Genomic DNA, 15333 nt, shown 5'->3' with positions numbered 1-15333 from the left:
GGGTGTCGCTGTTATCCGTCAGCCCCACACACAGAGCATCCCCCTCTGCATAGCACCCCCCCCCAGCCCCGACCCCTGTGCAAAGCAGAGATTAACCCAGGAGTCCTGGCTCCCAGCCCCCTGCTCTAACCACTAGACCCCCCTCCCCTCCCAGAGCCCCTCAGGAGTCCTGACAGCCCTCACCCGGGGAGGATATCACACTCATTGTGCCCAGTGGGCAGTGACCCTCCATGGTGGGGAGGGGGTAGGTGTGAGCGGGGGGTAGGTGGGACTGGAGCTGCCCCCCATTGAGTGCTGCATTGGGGGGATGGGTGGGCGGGGGTGCAGAGATTCCCGAGAGTCTCAAGCAAATCACAGACATTTCTTTTTTATTTCCGAGTAGACGGTGCCGCTCTCCGGGGGGCGGGGGGGGGGGGCTTGCGCCCGGGCGGCAGCTTCTGGTCTCCTGCGGTGAAGCAAGTGTAGAATTCTGAATGTCCTCGTCACCCTGGAAGACAGGAAAGCCAGATCAAGGACTGCACCTGGGAGAGAACCCAGGAGTCCTGGCTCCCAGCCCCCCCTGCTCTAACCCACCAGCCCCAACTCCCCTGCCGGGGCCAGAGACAGAACCCAGGAGTCCTGGCTCCCAGCCCCCCCTGCTCTAACCCACCAGCCCCAACTCCCCTGCCAGGGCCAGAGACAGAACCCAGGAGTCCTGGCTCCCAGCCCCCCTGTGACGTTATTGACATAAGCTGGGACCGTATAGATCATTTTTGCAACCAAGGGCCTGCAGTGGCACCAAATCTTGTAGAAAGGGGGTCAATTAAGGTGTCTACGACAAGGTTCTGGTTGCTGGGTATGACGATGCTGTCTGGGTGCAGGGATCATTTTTGTATTTAAAGTTATAAGTATCGGCTCTGTCCTGTCTGTATTTCACACTTGGGCTCCGCTTCTGGGGGACACCCCAGACAAGTCGGTGTCAGCGCTGCCTAGGCTGCTCGATGGCCCATTAATGCCCATCAGTTCCACAACCGACCCACTGAGAGAAGCAGAGACACCTGGTGACTCAGCAAGGCAGGGCCAGGCCTAGGGACAGACTCGGAGGTTTTTCCAGGCCATGTGCTGGGCGGCTTCTCCTTGGGACAAAGAAAGCAGAGCCCACAGGGCAAGAGACTATAAAAGGCTGCGGCAGCTCCTCCATCTTGTCTTCAATCCTGCTTCTGACCCCTGGAGGGACTTTGCTACAAACGGAAACTCTGAACAAAGGACTGAAGGACCCATCCCAGCTGGGGATGTTTGTACTCCAGAGACTTGATTTGAGCCTGCATTCACCCACGAAAGCTTATGCTCCAATACATCTGTTAGTCTTAAAGGTGCCACAGGACTCTCTGTTTCTTTTGGCCATTACTGGATGTCATTGATTCCATTCAACCAATTCTAGCTCTCATCCAGATCTTTTTCCTTTTATGAATAAACCTTTAGATTTTAGATTCTCAAGGATTGGCAACAGCGTGATTTGTGGGTAAGATCTGACTTGTATAGTGACCTGGGTCTGGGGCTTGGTCCTTTGGGATCGGGAGAACCTTTTTTCTTTTCCTGGGGTATTGGTTTTCATAACCATTCGTCCCCATAACGAGTGGCACTGGTGGTGATACTGGGAAACTGGAGTGTCTGAGGGAATTGCTTGTGTGACTTGTGGTTAGCCAGTGGGGTGAGACCGAAGTCCTCTCTGGCTGGCTGGTTTCAGAGTAGTAGCCGTGTTAGTTCTCCTCAATCTGGCTGGCTGGTTTGGTGCCTTAGAGGTGGAAAGACCCCAGCCTGGGTCTGTAACTGCCCTACTTGAAGCAGTTTGTCCAGAATTGGCACTCTCAGTTGGGTCCCACCAGAACCAGCATCATTACACCCCCCTGCTCCCCTCCCCTCCCACCAGCGGGATAGAACCCAGGCGTCCTGCGGCCGGACACGAAGGCTCCTTACCAAGGTAGGTTTGTTGTCACCGACGCCCTGGTCTGAAGGACAGAGACAGACGGTATTAGAAACACGACAGTCCCAGAGCGCAGCCCCCCCCCCCCCACCCCCAGCCAAGCAGTGACCCACCCCCCCAGGGGCAGCAGGGCCCGTGCGGAGTTAGTGGCAGCAGGCGAAGCACCAGCTGGGTTAGCGGCTGCAGCCAGGGTGGGGGGCTCCTTGCACCAGGATGTTGAACCTGGGGGGGGGAGTGAAGGGAAGGGGGTCCGGGGGGGATGGGGAGGGAATAAGCAGGGAACCCCTTGGCCACGTGACCGCCAGCCTCCATCTCCGTAGTGCTGCCCCAGGTTCCCAGCACCAGCCGCGTGGATTGGGTTGGGAAGCGGGGGGATGGGATAAGCAGGGAACCTCAGGCCCAAGGGACCCCTCACCCCATCGCCGCGGTTGCCCCCAGAGTTCCCAGCACCGGGGGTGGGGGGGCACCCAGAGCCCGTGACACCCACAGCCCAGAGCAGCGACGGGGGATCCGGGACCCAGCCCGGGGAAAGAGAATCCCAGATGGGCTCCTGGAAACTGGGGCTGGCGCGGCTGCGATGTCACTGCCTGTCTGGCCGGGGACTTTCCCATCATGCTGTGACGAAGTGGGGGGTTTTCTTGTTTTCTGGGGGGTTTTCCTGTTTTCTGTGGGGTTTCAATGGTTTGCATGCAGAGGGGGTGGGACTCAGTTTCCCTGGGTGTTACTGGTTTAACGAGGTGAGGGGAGAGGGAGTGTGTTTTGCAGAGGACCGGAGAGAGGACGTGGGGACCCAGACGGTGGCCGGGAGGATGGATACCCCAGCGACCAGTGACCTGGCGACCTGGTGACCCAGAGGCCCAGCTGAGGAGACGCAGCCGGTTCTGGCCAGTGGGAGGACAATGGGCTGCAGAGTGAGGACCCAGTGACCTAACCAACCGGTTCCAGCCAGAGGGAGAAGCAGGAGAGGAGGCCCCGGTTTACGACCCTGTTTACCTGGAGGGAAGACAATGGACAGAGGCGGGGCCTGGGGCCGGTGATCTGAGATGCCCAGCTGGGAGCAGGGGGGCTCCGGGCTGGAGAGGGGAAGCAGGCAGAGCCCACCGGGATGCAGAGAGACTGGGATGTGCTGGGCTGAGGGAGGCCAGGCCTGAGGCCCTGAGAGTTTCCTGTGCTGGTTTCAACTCTCAATAAACCCTTCTGTTTCATGCTGGCTGAGAGTCACTCTGGTCTAGAGAACAGGGTTGCATCAACCCCTTCGGGGGTGGAGGCCCCGGGGGTACAGAGAGAGGGGACTCCCTGAGGGGGCCCACGGCAGAGACAGACGTGCTAAGGCTCAGAGAGGTGCAGATCCAGGAGGTGGAGGGGCCGGACCCTGAGAGAGAGTGGACCCCCGAGAAGGGCTGTCTCACTAAAAGGGGAACCCCCCACGGACCGCACGGGGCCAAGAGTGGGCACGATCTGTGAGTCCGTGACACATGCCCCTGGGCTTGGCTGTCCATCACAACTCACAGGCCCCGCCCACACACTCGCAGGCCCTGCCCACACGGCACATGGCATGCAGCTGCGAGGGGCAGGGCTGCTACTTACTGTGGCCGGGCGCTACTTGGGCCCCCTGGGGAAACAGCAGACTCCGCGTGATGGCGGGGGGGGGGCAGGAGGGATTGGGCCGTCCCCCACACCAGGGACGGGGGCAGCAACCAGCCGGCTTCCCCAAAACTGCAGACCTGTCCCCCCTCCCCTCGCCTCCCCACGGGCCTTCCATCCCCACACACACCTACAGAACCCCACAGCCATCCATCCCCCCCACCTCTTTATCCATCCACCCCGCACATGCACCATGTGCCCCAAACTCAGCCCCCGGCTCTCCCTGTGGGGATGGGTAGCTCTGGGGTGGCTCAGGGCGCTGGGTGCCAGCCTGGGCAGGGATTGTTCCCTGGGAGACCTGACACTGTTTCCAAGAGGCGAGTGGGGCGAGATCCCATCCTGGGGGGCAGAGACGTGGAAGGACCCTTCACCGTAGAGGCAGTGACAAGCAGAGACCCCGAGGTGCAGAGACATGGGGCTGGGGGGCAGAGAGAGTGACCCCCTCCAGCACCCAGGGGCAGCTCCCAACCCCCCTACTCACCAGGGTTCGGGGCAGCCCCCAGCCCCAGGGGCCCCCGGTCCCCCGAGCCATTCCCCTCCAGTTTTGCGGAGCAGGAAGTGGAGCAGGCCACCGAGCAGCGCCGCCCCGGCCAGCGACCCGATGACGATCCCGGCGATGGCTCCGGGTGGCAGGCCTGGGGGTGAAGTGGGCTCTGGAAGAGATTTGGGAGGAGAAAAGGGAGAAAGGGGGGGTGTATCAGGGAGTCCAGTCAAGACCCCCCCACCCCCCGCCCAGCCCCACGGAGGCGAGAGCTACGGTGTCAGCGAACTCTGCCGGGCAGGGGCTGCGCACCCCACCTCGGGCAGCACCAGCTCCTCTGCAGGCAGAAGGGGTGGACGGGACAGTGGGCTGGGGGGGGCAGCGCTCTCCCCCCTCCAGCACCTGGCACGAGGAGTCCAGCCGCCCTCGCACCATCTCAGGATCCGCACAGGGACACGCAAGAGCCTTGACCCCCCTGCCCCCCTCTGAAGGCAGCTGGGCCGACTGCGCAGACACATCTTCCTTCTGCGGCCACTGCCCTGGGCAAGGAGCCACTGGGAACGGGCCCCAGGGTGATTATCCAGGGACGGGGCGGCCTGGTAGACACCCCCCAGAGCTCCCAGGGGTCTCCCGTCATCCACAGCAGCAGGGTCCCTCTGCCCCCAGTTACCGTGTGGGTGGGGGGGGGGTAGAAAAAAGAAACAGGCCCCACGGGCCCCTGGAAATTGAGGCACAAGGTGACCACAGCTCCTGGCATCCCAACAGCGACGGGCACTGGCTCTATGGGGGCACCGGGGGGGGCAACGGGCTCCTGCTCCCCAGACCTCTGTCCCACAGCCCCCGTCAATCTCCCGATCCTGCCCGCACTCCCACTGGGGACTGGGCAACAGCGCTGGACTGGGGCAAGTGGGACCAGGATCAGGTCCAGTGAGCGTGCTCCTGCCCGCAAAGAGGGAGGGGAACTGAGGCTGAGAATCACATGGTGCGTGTCAGGGGGCGGGGTTTGCACGAGGATGTGCAAAGATCTTTGCACTGATCACACTACAAGATGGACACCAGTGGCAGGGGAGCAGGATGTGCTAGAGAGAGGGAACAGCAGCCCACAGACACCTGGGGATGCAGGGAGTGTGGGGGGCCCCAGAGTCTGGGGAGGGAACCACCAGCCAAATACAGAACCTTGATCTCGAGCCCCGGTGGCCCGATCCTGGCCCCAGGTGAGGACACAAGGATGGGGCTGGGGGAGCGTCCCGGAGAGGTCCAGCTCCCAACGGAGCCAGAGGGAGAAGGGGTGAATCTGCCCCCCAAATACCCCAGCGCTCAAGAGCGGGTGTCACAGCAGCACCGATCACACGCAGGGAGAGGGGCCCTGGCACTTCCTGGCACAGATGTGCCTCCGAACCCCCAGCACAGACACCCTTCCCCAACCCGGACTCCCCTACCCCACAGTATGGGACACCCCCTCCCCACACCCAGCATGGACCCCACTCCCATCCCTGGAGCAACCCCCCCTCCACTGCCCCCCAGGACCAGCCATTTCCCTCCCCCTAGCGCCGGGGCCATGTCCCAGAGCTCCATGAACGGGGTTGGGATGGTGCTGCCTGTCCCCCCTCCCCATCTCCAGCCCCCGGCCTACAGCCCGTCCTTCCCCGGGCAGAGCCGCCAGTGCCAGCTCCCCGGGGCAGCACGAACCAGCTCTGCCATGGAGACGCTTCTCCCCAGGCCGGTTAATGCTCACTCGGGCTGGCAAGGCAGAGATGCCGGGATGGGGGGAGACACTAGGGGGGCCCGGAGAGGCTGTGGTGGGCAGAAGGCAGTGGGGTGGGAGGGCACTGGGATACCAGGATGGGATGGGGGGTGCCAGGGACACCCGGGGGAGCTAGAGGGGCTGGGACAGGCAGGGGACACTGCAGACACCAGGACAGGCTGGGGGCTCCAGAGACCCTGGGGGCACCAGAGAGGCCGGGGGGACTGGGCCCTCGGAGCCTGACTCCTCCGTGCCCAGAGCAGGGTCGATGCAGGCGGCATGAGGGAGAGCTCCCCCCACAACACACAGCCCCCCTCACCAGTGTGTGCCCCAAACCCCAGGGGATCTCAGGGTCTCTGGCCCAGCCCTTGGCCCCTTTGCTGCGGCTGCCAGTGAGGGGCTGGATCCCACTCAGGGGCCAGGAACTGAGCTGGGACCCAGCAAATCCATGTCACCCCAGACCCTGAACGGGCACTGGTGGGAACAGCAGGCTCTGGTGGGTGCTGGGAAGCCCAGGGATCCCCCTATGCCCAGTCAGGCTCAATCCCACACTGCTGGCACTGCCAGGGAGAGCCAGAGCCAGGGGGGTAATGGCAGGATGGGGGGACCCAGGGCCCCACATTTCTGGGGGGCACCATCTCCCAGGAGAAGCAGGGGGCAGGCAGTCCCAGGCTACCCCATGGTGTCTGTGTTTGGGGGCGGGTTCCCCCATGTCCCAGCCAGGCTCATCCCCGGGGGGAGACGCCCAGAGCCCCATCGCTGGGGCGGGGATGGCGGGGGGGGGGGGACACGGCCTGGGATCAGCGCAGCTCCGGGTGAGGGGAGGGGGGGGGGCACTTACCATAGACGCGCAGACCCACTGTGCCGAGGACAGGGTTAGCAGCATTACGGCTCTGTATCTTCACCGTGTAGTTCCCGGTGTCATTGAGCGTTAACCCCACGATGTTCAGGGCGCAGCCCGGCCCCGCTGTTTCCCGCCCCGTGTGGGCCGAGCCGTTCTGCTGAACGGGGTTTGGAGGTGGGTAGTAGGTGAGGATCAGGCTGTTTGGATCAGCGGTCGCTGATCGATACCAGCTGCAGGACACGACGCCCTGTGGCGGATTCTGCGGGGCCAGGCTGACGTCCCCTCCCACCACGGGACTCTGCGGGGTGATGACGATGGTCACTGTGGTCTGGGCCGGCGCCGGCTGGAGGCAGGAGCCCAGGATGGAGGCTGCGGGGGAAGGAGAGTCTCAGTTGGGCAGCGAGAGGCCAGGGTGCGGGGGGTCAGTCGGGGCCTAGGGGGACGTGACCAGCGAGCGCCCGCCCTGGGGGGACCAGCGGCCAGAGAGCGCGGGGCACGGGGCAGACCCTGGGCCGGTCCCTGCCTGGAACTTCCAGACCCAACGCCCGACGGGGGGAACCTGCCCCGGGCTCCAGCTCCCCAGTCGCAGAGCAGAGGGCGGGGTGCGGATCGGGCGGGGTCGGGGGCAGGAGGTGCTGTCATGGAGTATGGGGGACTCAGGGCCCTGCACCCCCAGCTTCCTACGATTCACCATGACTCTCAGCCAGCCAGTAAAGCAGAAGGTTTATGTAGACGACAGGAATACAGTCCAAGACCGGTCTGGCAGGCACAGACAACAGGACCCCCCTCAGTTAGGTCCATCTTGGGGTCCCAGGGCCCCACAGCCCCCTTGGGAGGTCAGAGCCCCGTCTGCCTCCCAGCCATTCCACCAGCCAGCTCTGAAACTCTCCCCCCACCCTTTGTTCAGATTCCCGGGCAAAGGTGTCACCTGGCCTCTAACCCCTTCCTGGGTTCTCATGTTACAGGCTCAGGTATTCTCCTTCGGTCAGTCTCCCATCCCCCAGTGCAGACTATCCTAGCCACACTCCCCGTCAGCATTCAAAGACCACAGTAAGAACAGTCCCAGTTCCTCACAGGTGCCGACAGGTGTATCCCCAAAGCCGCTGAGAGAGTGAAACATGTGACCCCCCCCCCCGGCTCTGACACCCCCAGGACAGGGTGGGGTTAGAGCGGGGGGTAAGTGGGGGCTGGCGGCCCCCCCATCCCACTGGGACAGGAAAGAGAGGGGATGAGCCCCCTGGGACGCAGCTATGGGCAGGGAAGTCTGGTGAGAAAACGCCCAGGGCCAGAGCCCGGAGGGTGTAAATCGGAGCTGCTCCATGGGACACAATATCCCCCCACGGACACCACTGGGGGGCTGGGCCTGGGGAGAGACAGATAGATAGACAGATAGATAGATAGATAGATAGATAGATAGATAGATGGGGTGGATGGGGATAGATAGATAGATAGATACAGGTGTGGGGATGGATACGGACAGGCAGGACGCAGGGTACAGTCGGGTGGTTGGTGTCCCTGAGGCCGGGATCTGACCAGACACCAAAGAACAATTCACACTCGCCCCCGCCCCCCCCCCCCCGGCCCCCGCTGTCCAGCAGACGGGGCAGGGGCCGGCTGCAGCGGGGAGTGGGGCCGCAGGGGCCCGATCCTGGGACTAGCCCCCCCAACGAGGGGACTCCCCCGCTCCCCAAACCTGCCCCCCCGTGCCCGGCCCCCACCTGCCAGCAGCAGCCCTGTCCAGGGGCCGCCCCATGCGGGGGGGTCCCCGCCCCCCGGCCGACGCCCCATGGCCCTGCCCTGCCCGGGGTGGCTGCCGGCCCTGGCCGTGGGGAGCTGAGGGCGGGGGCCCGGCCGGACGCCTGGGTTCTCTGGGGGGCTGTGGCCGCTGCGGGGTCTCGGGCTGAGCGTGGGGCCGAGCGCTGGGTCAGTTTCCCGCTCTTTTCATTGCCCCGGGCCTGGTAAACAACGTCCAGTCAGAGCCGGTTTGCCCGACGGGGTTTCCCAGAAGGGGCTTCCCGCCTTTTCTACGGGGTTTCCCGGGCCAGTGTCTAAAGGCTGCCCCGAACATGGCCTCCGGGCCGCCCATGCGAGTGCAGCCAGGGACGGGCACGGGGCACGGGTCTTCCCTGCAGGCGTCTGTCCGTCCTAGCGATAGGCGGGCGAGGGGTCTGACTCCACCTGCTTCCTCACCGGCAGAGCAAAGGGAGCAGGAGACGATACAACACAACACTCACCTTTGTCGTCTGTTCCCCTGAACGCATCGTCTGCTTTCGCCCGTGAGCCCCAGGCACGTCAAGGGGCTCCGTGGATCTCCTCTCCAGAGGCTTTGCCATGGGCCCGAGGATCGAGGCCCCACGCGCCCGCCGTCGCTTTGAGCTGGGAAGAAGGCTTTGATAGATCTGTTTGTAGGGCTGAGTTTGGGGGCAATCACTGTATTGCGCAATTTCGCTGTTTATTCCCCTTCTTCTTTGTCCCGCTCTTTGCTCTAAACCCTTCGATACACTTGATTTGATTTTCCCTTGACTGGGGTCCTCATTATTTTGGGAGGGAGGGGTCCTCGCTGCAGGAGAAGGGATCCTACCAGACAGGGAGGTCGAACCTAGGGAGACAGAAAGCACAGGGGTCTCTTGTCTTAACACGCTGTGACGAAGTGGGACTGTTCTTAATGTTTCCTCTGAATACCTAATAGCCAAAGGTGAACAAAGAGATCAGGTGACCTCCTGACCTCTGTTAGGAGGTCACCTGATTCCTTTGTTCTCCAACACCTTCAGCTGGCACCTTTGTAGAGGAGGGGCCCAGGTCATTAGTTGCCAGGAGACAGGGTGTCGGCCATTTTCTGTCCAGCCAGCATTACATCTGCCCTCTAGGGCTCTGCAACAATCACACCCCCTTCTCCCACCACCTAGATACTTAAGAACTGCATAGGGGAAACTGAGGCACCCACACAGTATTCAGAGAAAACATTAAGAACATTCCCACTTCGTCACAGGGGGTTATCGTGTGTGTGGTGGGGATGGGTGTGTGGGGCTGTGTGTGTGGTGGGGCTGGGGGTGTATGGGTATGTGTGGGGGGGGGTGTGGTGGGGGTGTATGGTGTCGGGGGAGTGTATGGTGGGGTGGGGGGTATGGGGTGTGTATGTGTAGTGGGGGTTGGGGTGGATTGGGGGGGGTTATGGGGTGTGTGTGGGGCGGGGGTGAGGACAGGCCGATCGGCTCCGTCTGTCACAGCCCCAGGCTCCTGGGAGTTCACCCCGGGCCCCTGTGACTCAGTCCCTGGTGTGGGGCTGGGTGGGGCCCTTCCCCTGCCCTGCCCCACTCGGGGTCACAGCAGGGGAAACGTCCTCAGCAGAGCGACCCTTCCTGGGGGGGGGGGGGGGGGGGACCCTAACCACCAACCCCAACCCTCATAAGAACATAAGAACATAAGAAAGGCCGTACTGGGTCAGACCAAAGGTCCATCTAGCCCAGTATCTGTCTACCGACAGTGGCCAATGCCAGGTGCCCCAGAGGGAGTGAACCTAACAGGCAATGATCAAGTGATCTCTCTCCTGCCATCCATCTCCATCCTCTGACGAACAGAGGCTAGGGACACCATTCTTACCCATCCTGGCTAATAGCCATTTATGGACTTAGCCACCATGAATTTATCCAGTCCCCTTTTAAACATTGTTATAGTCCTAGCCTTCACAACCTCCTCAGGTAAGGAGTTCCACAAGTTGACTGTGCGCTGCGTGAAGAACTTCCTTTTATTTGTTTTAAACCTGCTGCCTATTAATTTCATTTGGTGACCCCTAGTTCTTGTATTATGGGAATAAGTAAATAACTTTTCCTTATCCACTTTCTCAACATCACTCATGATTTTATATACCTCTATCATGTCCCCCCTTAGTCTTCTCTTTTCCAAACTGAAGAGTCCTAGCCTCTTTAATCTTTCCTCATATGGGACCCTCTCTAAACCCTTAATCATTTTAGTTGCTCTTTTCTGAGCCCTCCCCTCTCCGACGCCCATTTGCACCTTGGCTGACACCCCCGTCACATCAAAATGGGCCCAGCCAGGCCCTTGGCTTCCTGGGGGCCGGGGGGGGGGGGTGCTTGGCCCAAAGTGACCGGGCAGGGGGGGCTTGTCCTGACCCAGCTGCTGCTGCAGAGACGCTGCCCAGGGCCCTTCCTCAGTGGGTCCCTGGAGCGCCAGGTCACGGCCCCGCAGCAGCCCAAGGGGCGTCCACGGAGACCCACCCAGCCGGCCTGCACCGAGCTCGGGCAGCGCTGGGGGGGCCTTGCGGTCACACCTGGAACCAGCCCCCGGTTCTACCCCCTTCGATGCTTGCTGGGGCGTGAACGCACTGAGCTCATCCCTGCGGCCAGGGAAAGTCTCCCCGTCAGCCCACAGCGCCGGCTCCCGCCGGCCGAGCCCCTGACTCCAGCCGGACACGAGCCCCAGGGACCCAGCGACCAGCCCATCCAGTGCCCGGGGATCTGCCCGTCCCATGTCGCTGTCCATATGTCTGTCTGTCGTCCCCGTTTCCTCCCATCCCTGTGTCCGTCTGTGTCCCCCCACACCCAGTGTCTGCGTGTCCCCGTGTCCGTGTCTGCTTGTCCCATGTCCCCAGGTCCCTGCCCCCAGCGTTGGCCCGTCCCCGCCCTCCCCCCTCACACCCGGCAGTCGTGGGGGCAGTTTTGACATTTCGTTTTATTACAAACAGCGTCAATTACGGTACAAACCCCGATTAGCCAGTCCCACCCGCTGTGAGCGACACCCCCCCCCGCCCCTCACAATCATCATCCCACACCCCCCTGAGCAGCACTACCGCCCTGCACCTCGGACACTGTCTGACAGCGGGAGACTCTGGGAGGGGGATGCGGGGAGCTGGGGGTGGAGCTGGGGGGCACAGGGCTCTGGGCTGAGATGCTATGGGGTGACTGCACTGCCTCACCCCTGCACCGGGGCTGCCCAGATCCACACCCCACGCCCAGCCAGCACCAACAGCGCGGCCTGGGGTGGGGGTGTCGCCGTTATCCTTCAGCCCCACACACAGACCATCCCCCACTGCACAGCACCCCCCCCAGTCCCGACCCCTGTGCAAAGCAGAGATTAACCCAGGAGTCCTGGCTCCCAGCCCCCTGCTCTAACCACTAGACCCCCCCTCCATTCCCAGAGCCCCTCAGGAGTCCTGACGGCCCTCACCAGGGGAGGGTATCACACTCCTTGTGCTCAGTGGGCAGTGACCCTCCATGGTGGGGAGGGGGTAGGTGTGAGCGGGGGGTAGGTGGGACCGGATCTGCCCCACAGCGAGTGCTGCATTGGGCGGAGGGGGGGGAGGTGCAGTGATTCCCGAGAGTCTCAAGCAAATCACAGACATTTCTTTTTTATTTCCGAGTAGACGGTGCTGCTCCCCGGGGTGGGGGGGGGAGGGGGATGGGGCCCGGGCGGCGGCTTCTGGTCTCCTGCGGTGAAGCAAGTGTACAATTCTGAATGTCCTCGTCACCCTGGAAGACAGGAAAACCACATCAAGGACTGCACCTGGGAGTGAACCCAGGAGTCCTGGCTCCCAGCCCCCCCTGCTCTAACCCACCAGTCCCCACTCCCCTGCCAGGGCCAGAGACAGAACCCAGGAGTCCTGGCTCCCAGCCCCCCTGTGACGTTATTGACATAAGCTGGGACCGTATAGATCATTGTTGCAACCAAGGGCCTGCAGTGGCACCAAATCTTGTAGAAAGGGGGTCAAATAAGGTGTCTACGACAAGGTTCTGGTTGCTGGGTATGACGATGCTGTCTGGGTGCAGGGATCATTTTTGTATTTAAAGTTATAAGTATCGGCTCTGTCCTGTCTGTATTTCACACTTGGGCTCCGCTTCTGGGGGACACCCCAGACAAGTCGGTGTCAGCGCTGCCTAGGCTGCTCGATGGCCCATTAATGCCCATCAGCCCCACAACCGACCCACTGAGAGAAGCAGAGACACCTGGTGACTCAGCAAGGCAGGGCCTCGGAGGTTTTTCCAGGCCATGTGCTGGGCGGCTTCTCCTTGGGACAAAAGAAAGCAGAGCCCACAGGGCAAGAGACTATAAAACGCTGCGGCAGCTCCTCCATCTTGTCTTCAATCCTGCTTCTGACCCCTGGAGGGACTTTGCTACAAACGGAAACTCTGAACAAAGGACTGAAGGACCCATCCCAGCTGGGGATGTTTGTACTCCCGAGACTTGATTAGAACCTGCAGTTTGTTCTATCGCTGCTACAAGCCTGAACCAAGAACTTGGCCATTACTGGATGTCATTGATTCCATGTAACCAATTCTAGCTCTCATCCAGATCTTTTGATGAATAAACCTTTAGAGATTAGATTCTAAAGGATTGTCAACAGCGTGATTTGTGGGTAAGATCTGATTTGTCTATTGACCTGGGTCTAGGGCTTGGTCCTTTGGGATCGGGAGAACCTTTTTTCTTTTACTGGGGTATTGGTTTTCATAACCATTCGTCCCCATAACGAGTGGCACTGGTGGAGATACTGGGAAACTGGAGTGTCTGAGGGAATGGCTTGTGTGACTTGTGGTTAGCCAGTGGGGTGAGACCGAAGTCCTCTCTGGCTGGCTGGTTTCAGAGTAGTAGCCGTGTTAGTTCTCCTCGATCTGGCTGGCTGGTTTGGTGCCTTAGAGGTGGAAAGACCCCAGCCTTGGGCTGTAACTGCCCTGCTTGAAGCAGTTTGTCCTGAATTGGCACTCTCAGTTGGGTCCCACCAGAACCAGCATCATTACACCCCCCTGCTCCCCTCCCCTCCCACCAGCGGGATAGAACCCAGGCGTCCTGCGGCCGGACACGAAGGCTCCTTACCAAGGTAGGTTTGTTGTCACCGACGCCCTGGTCTGAAGGACAGAGACAGACGGTATTAGAAACACGACAGTCTCAGAGCGCAGCCCGCCCCCGCCAGCCAAGTAATGACCCACCCCCCCAGGGGCAGCAGGGCCCGTGCGGAGTTAGTGGCAGCAGGCGAAGCACCAGCTGGGTTAGTGGCTGCAGCCAGGGTGGGGGGCTCCTTGCACCAGGATGGTGAACCTGGGGGGGGGAGTGAAGGGAAGGGGGAGCGGGGGGGGATGGGGAGGGAATAAGCAGGGAACCCCTTGGCCACGTGACCGCCAGCCTCCATCTCCGTAGTGCTGCCCCAGGTTCCCAGCACCAGCCACGTGGATTGGGTTGGGAAGCGTGGGGGTGGGGGGGGATGGGATAAGCAGGGAACCTCAGGCCCAAGGGACCCCTCACCCCATCGCCGCGGTTGCCCACAGAGTTCCCAGCACCGGGGGTGGAGGGCACCCAGAGCCCGTGACACCCACAGCCCAGAGCAGCGACGGGGGATCCGGGACCCAGCCCGGGGGAAGAGAATCCCAGATGCGCTCCTGGAAACTGGGGCTGGCGCGGCTGCGATGTCACTGCCTGTCTGGCCGGGGACTTTCCCATCATGCCCCTGGGCTTGGCTGTCCATCACAACTCACAGGCCCCGCCCACACACTCGCAGGCCCTGCCCACACGGCACATGGCATGCAGCTGCGAGGGGCAGGGCTGCTACTTACTGTGGCCGGGTGCTACTTGGGCCCCCTGGGGAAACAGCAGACTCCGCGTGATGGCGGGGGGGGGGCAGGAGGGATTGGGCCGTCCCCCACACCAGGGACAGGGGCAGCAACCAGCCGGCTTCCCCAAAACTGCAGACCTGTCCCCCCTCCCCTCGCCTCCCCACGGGCCTTCCATCCCCACACACACCTACCGAACCCCACAGCCAGCCATCCCCCCCACCTCTTTATCCATCCACCCCCCACATGCACCATGTGCCCCAAACTCAGCCCCTGGCTCTCCCTGTGGGGATGGGTAGCTCTGGGGTGGCTCAGGGCGCTGGGTGCCAGCCTGGGCAGGGATTGTTCCCTGGGAGACCTGACACTGTTTCCAAGAGGCGTGTGGGGCGAGATCCCATCCTGGGGGGCAGAGACGTGGAAGGACCCTTCACCGTAGAGGCAGTGACAAGCAGAGACCCCGAGGTGCAGAGACATGGGGCTGGGGGGCAGAGAGAGTGACCCCCTCCAGCACCCAGGGGCAGCTCCCAACCCTCCTACTCACCAGGGTTCGGGGCAGCCCCCAGCCCCAGGGGCCCCCGGTCCCCCAAGCCGTTCCCCTCCAGTTTTGCGGAGCAGGAAGTAGAGCAGGCCACCGAGCAGCGCTGCCCCGGCCAGCGACCCGATGACGATCCCGGCGATGGCTCCGGGTGGCAGGCCTGGGGGTGAAGTTGGCTCTGGAAGAGATTTGGGAGGAGAAAAGGGAGAAAGGGGGCGTGTATCAGGGAGTCCAGTCAAGATCCCCCGACCCCCCGCCCAGCCCCACGGAGGCGAGAGCTACGGTGTCAGCGAACTCTGCCGGGCAGGGGCTGCGCACCCCACCTCGGGCAGCACCAGCTCCTCTGCAGGCAGAAGGGGTGGACGGGACAGTGGGCTGGGGGGGGCAGCGCTCTCCCCCCTCCAGCACCTGGCACGAGGAGTCCAGCCGCCCTCGCACCATCTCAGGATCCGCACAGGAACACGCAAGAGCCTTGACCCCCCTGCCCCCCTCTGAAGGCAGCTGGGCCGGCTGCGCAGAGACATCTTCCTTCTGCGGCCACTGCCCTGGGCAAGGAGCCGCTGGGA

General features: G+C 62.4%; 1 protein-coding gene across 1 annotated transcript; it reads right to left on the bottom strand.

Moving 5' to 3' along the window:
• Positions 1 to 2136: 2136 nt before the first annotated feature.
• On the bottom strand, positions 2137 to 8464 carry LOC135892273 (carcinoembryonic antigen-related cell adhesion molecule 3-like). The gene is made up of 4 exons (XM_065419973.1): positions 8395 to 8464; positions 6674 to 7045; positions 4089 to 4260; positions 2137 to 2185 (listed from the first exon to the last, which is right to left on the bottom strand). Exons 1-4 carry the CDS (start codon positions 8462 to 8464, stop codon positions 2137 to 2139), a joined length of 663 nt encoding a protein of 220 aa, XP_065276045.1.
• Positions 8465 to 15333: the final 6869 nt, after the last annotated feature.

Source organism: Emys orbicularis, chromosome 20, assembly GCF_028017835.1.
Source record: "Emys orbicularis isolate rEmyOrb1 chromosome 20, rEmyOrb1.hap1, whole genome shotgun sequence".
NCBI lineage: Eukaryota > Metazoa > Chordata > Testudines > Emydidae > Emys > Emys orbicularis.
This window is presented reverse-complemented; position numbering and strand designations above follow the sequence as displayed.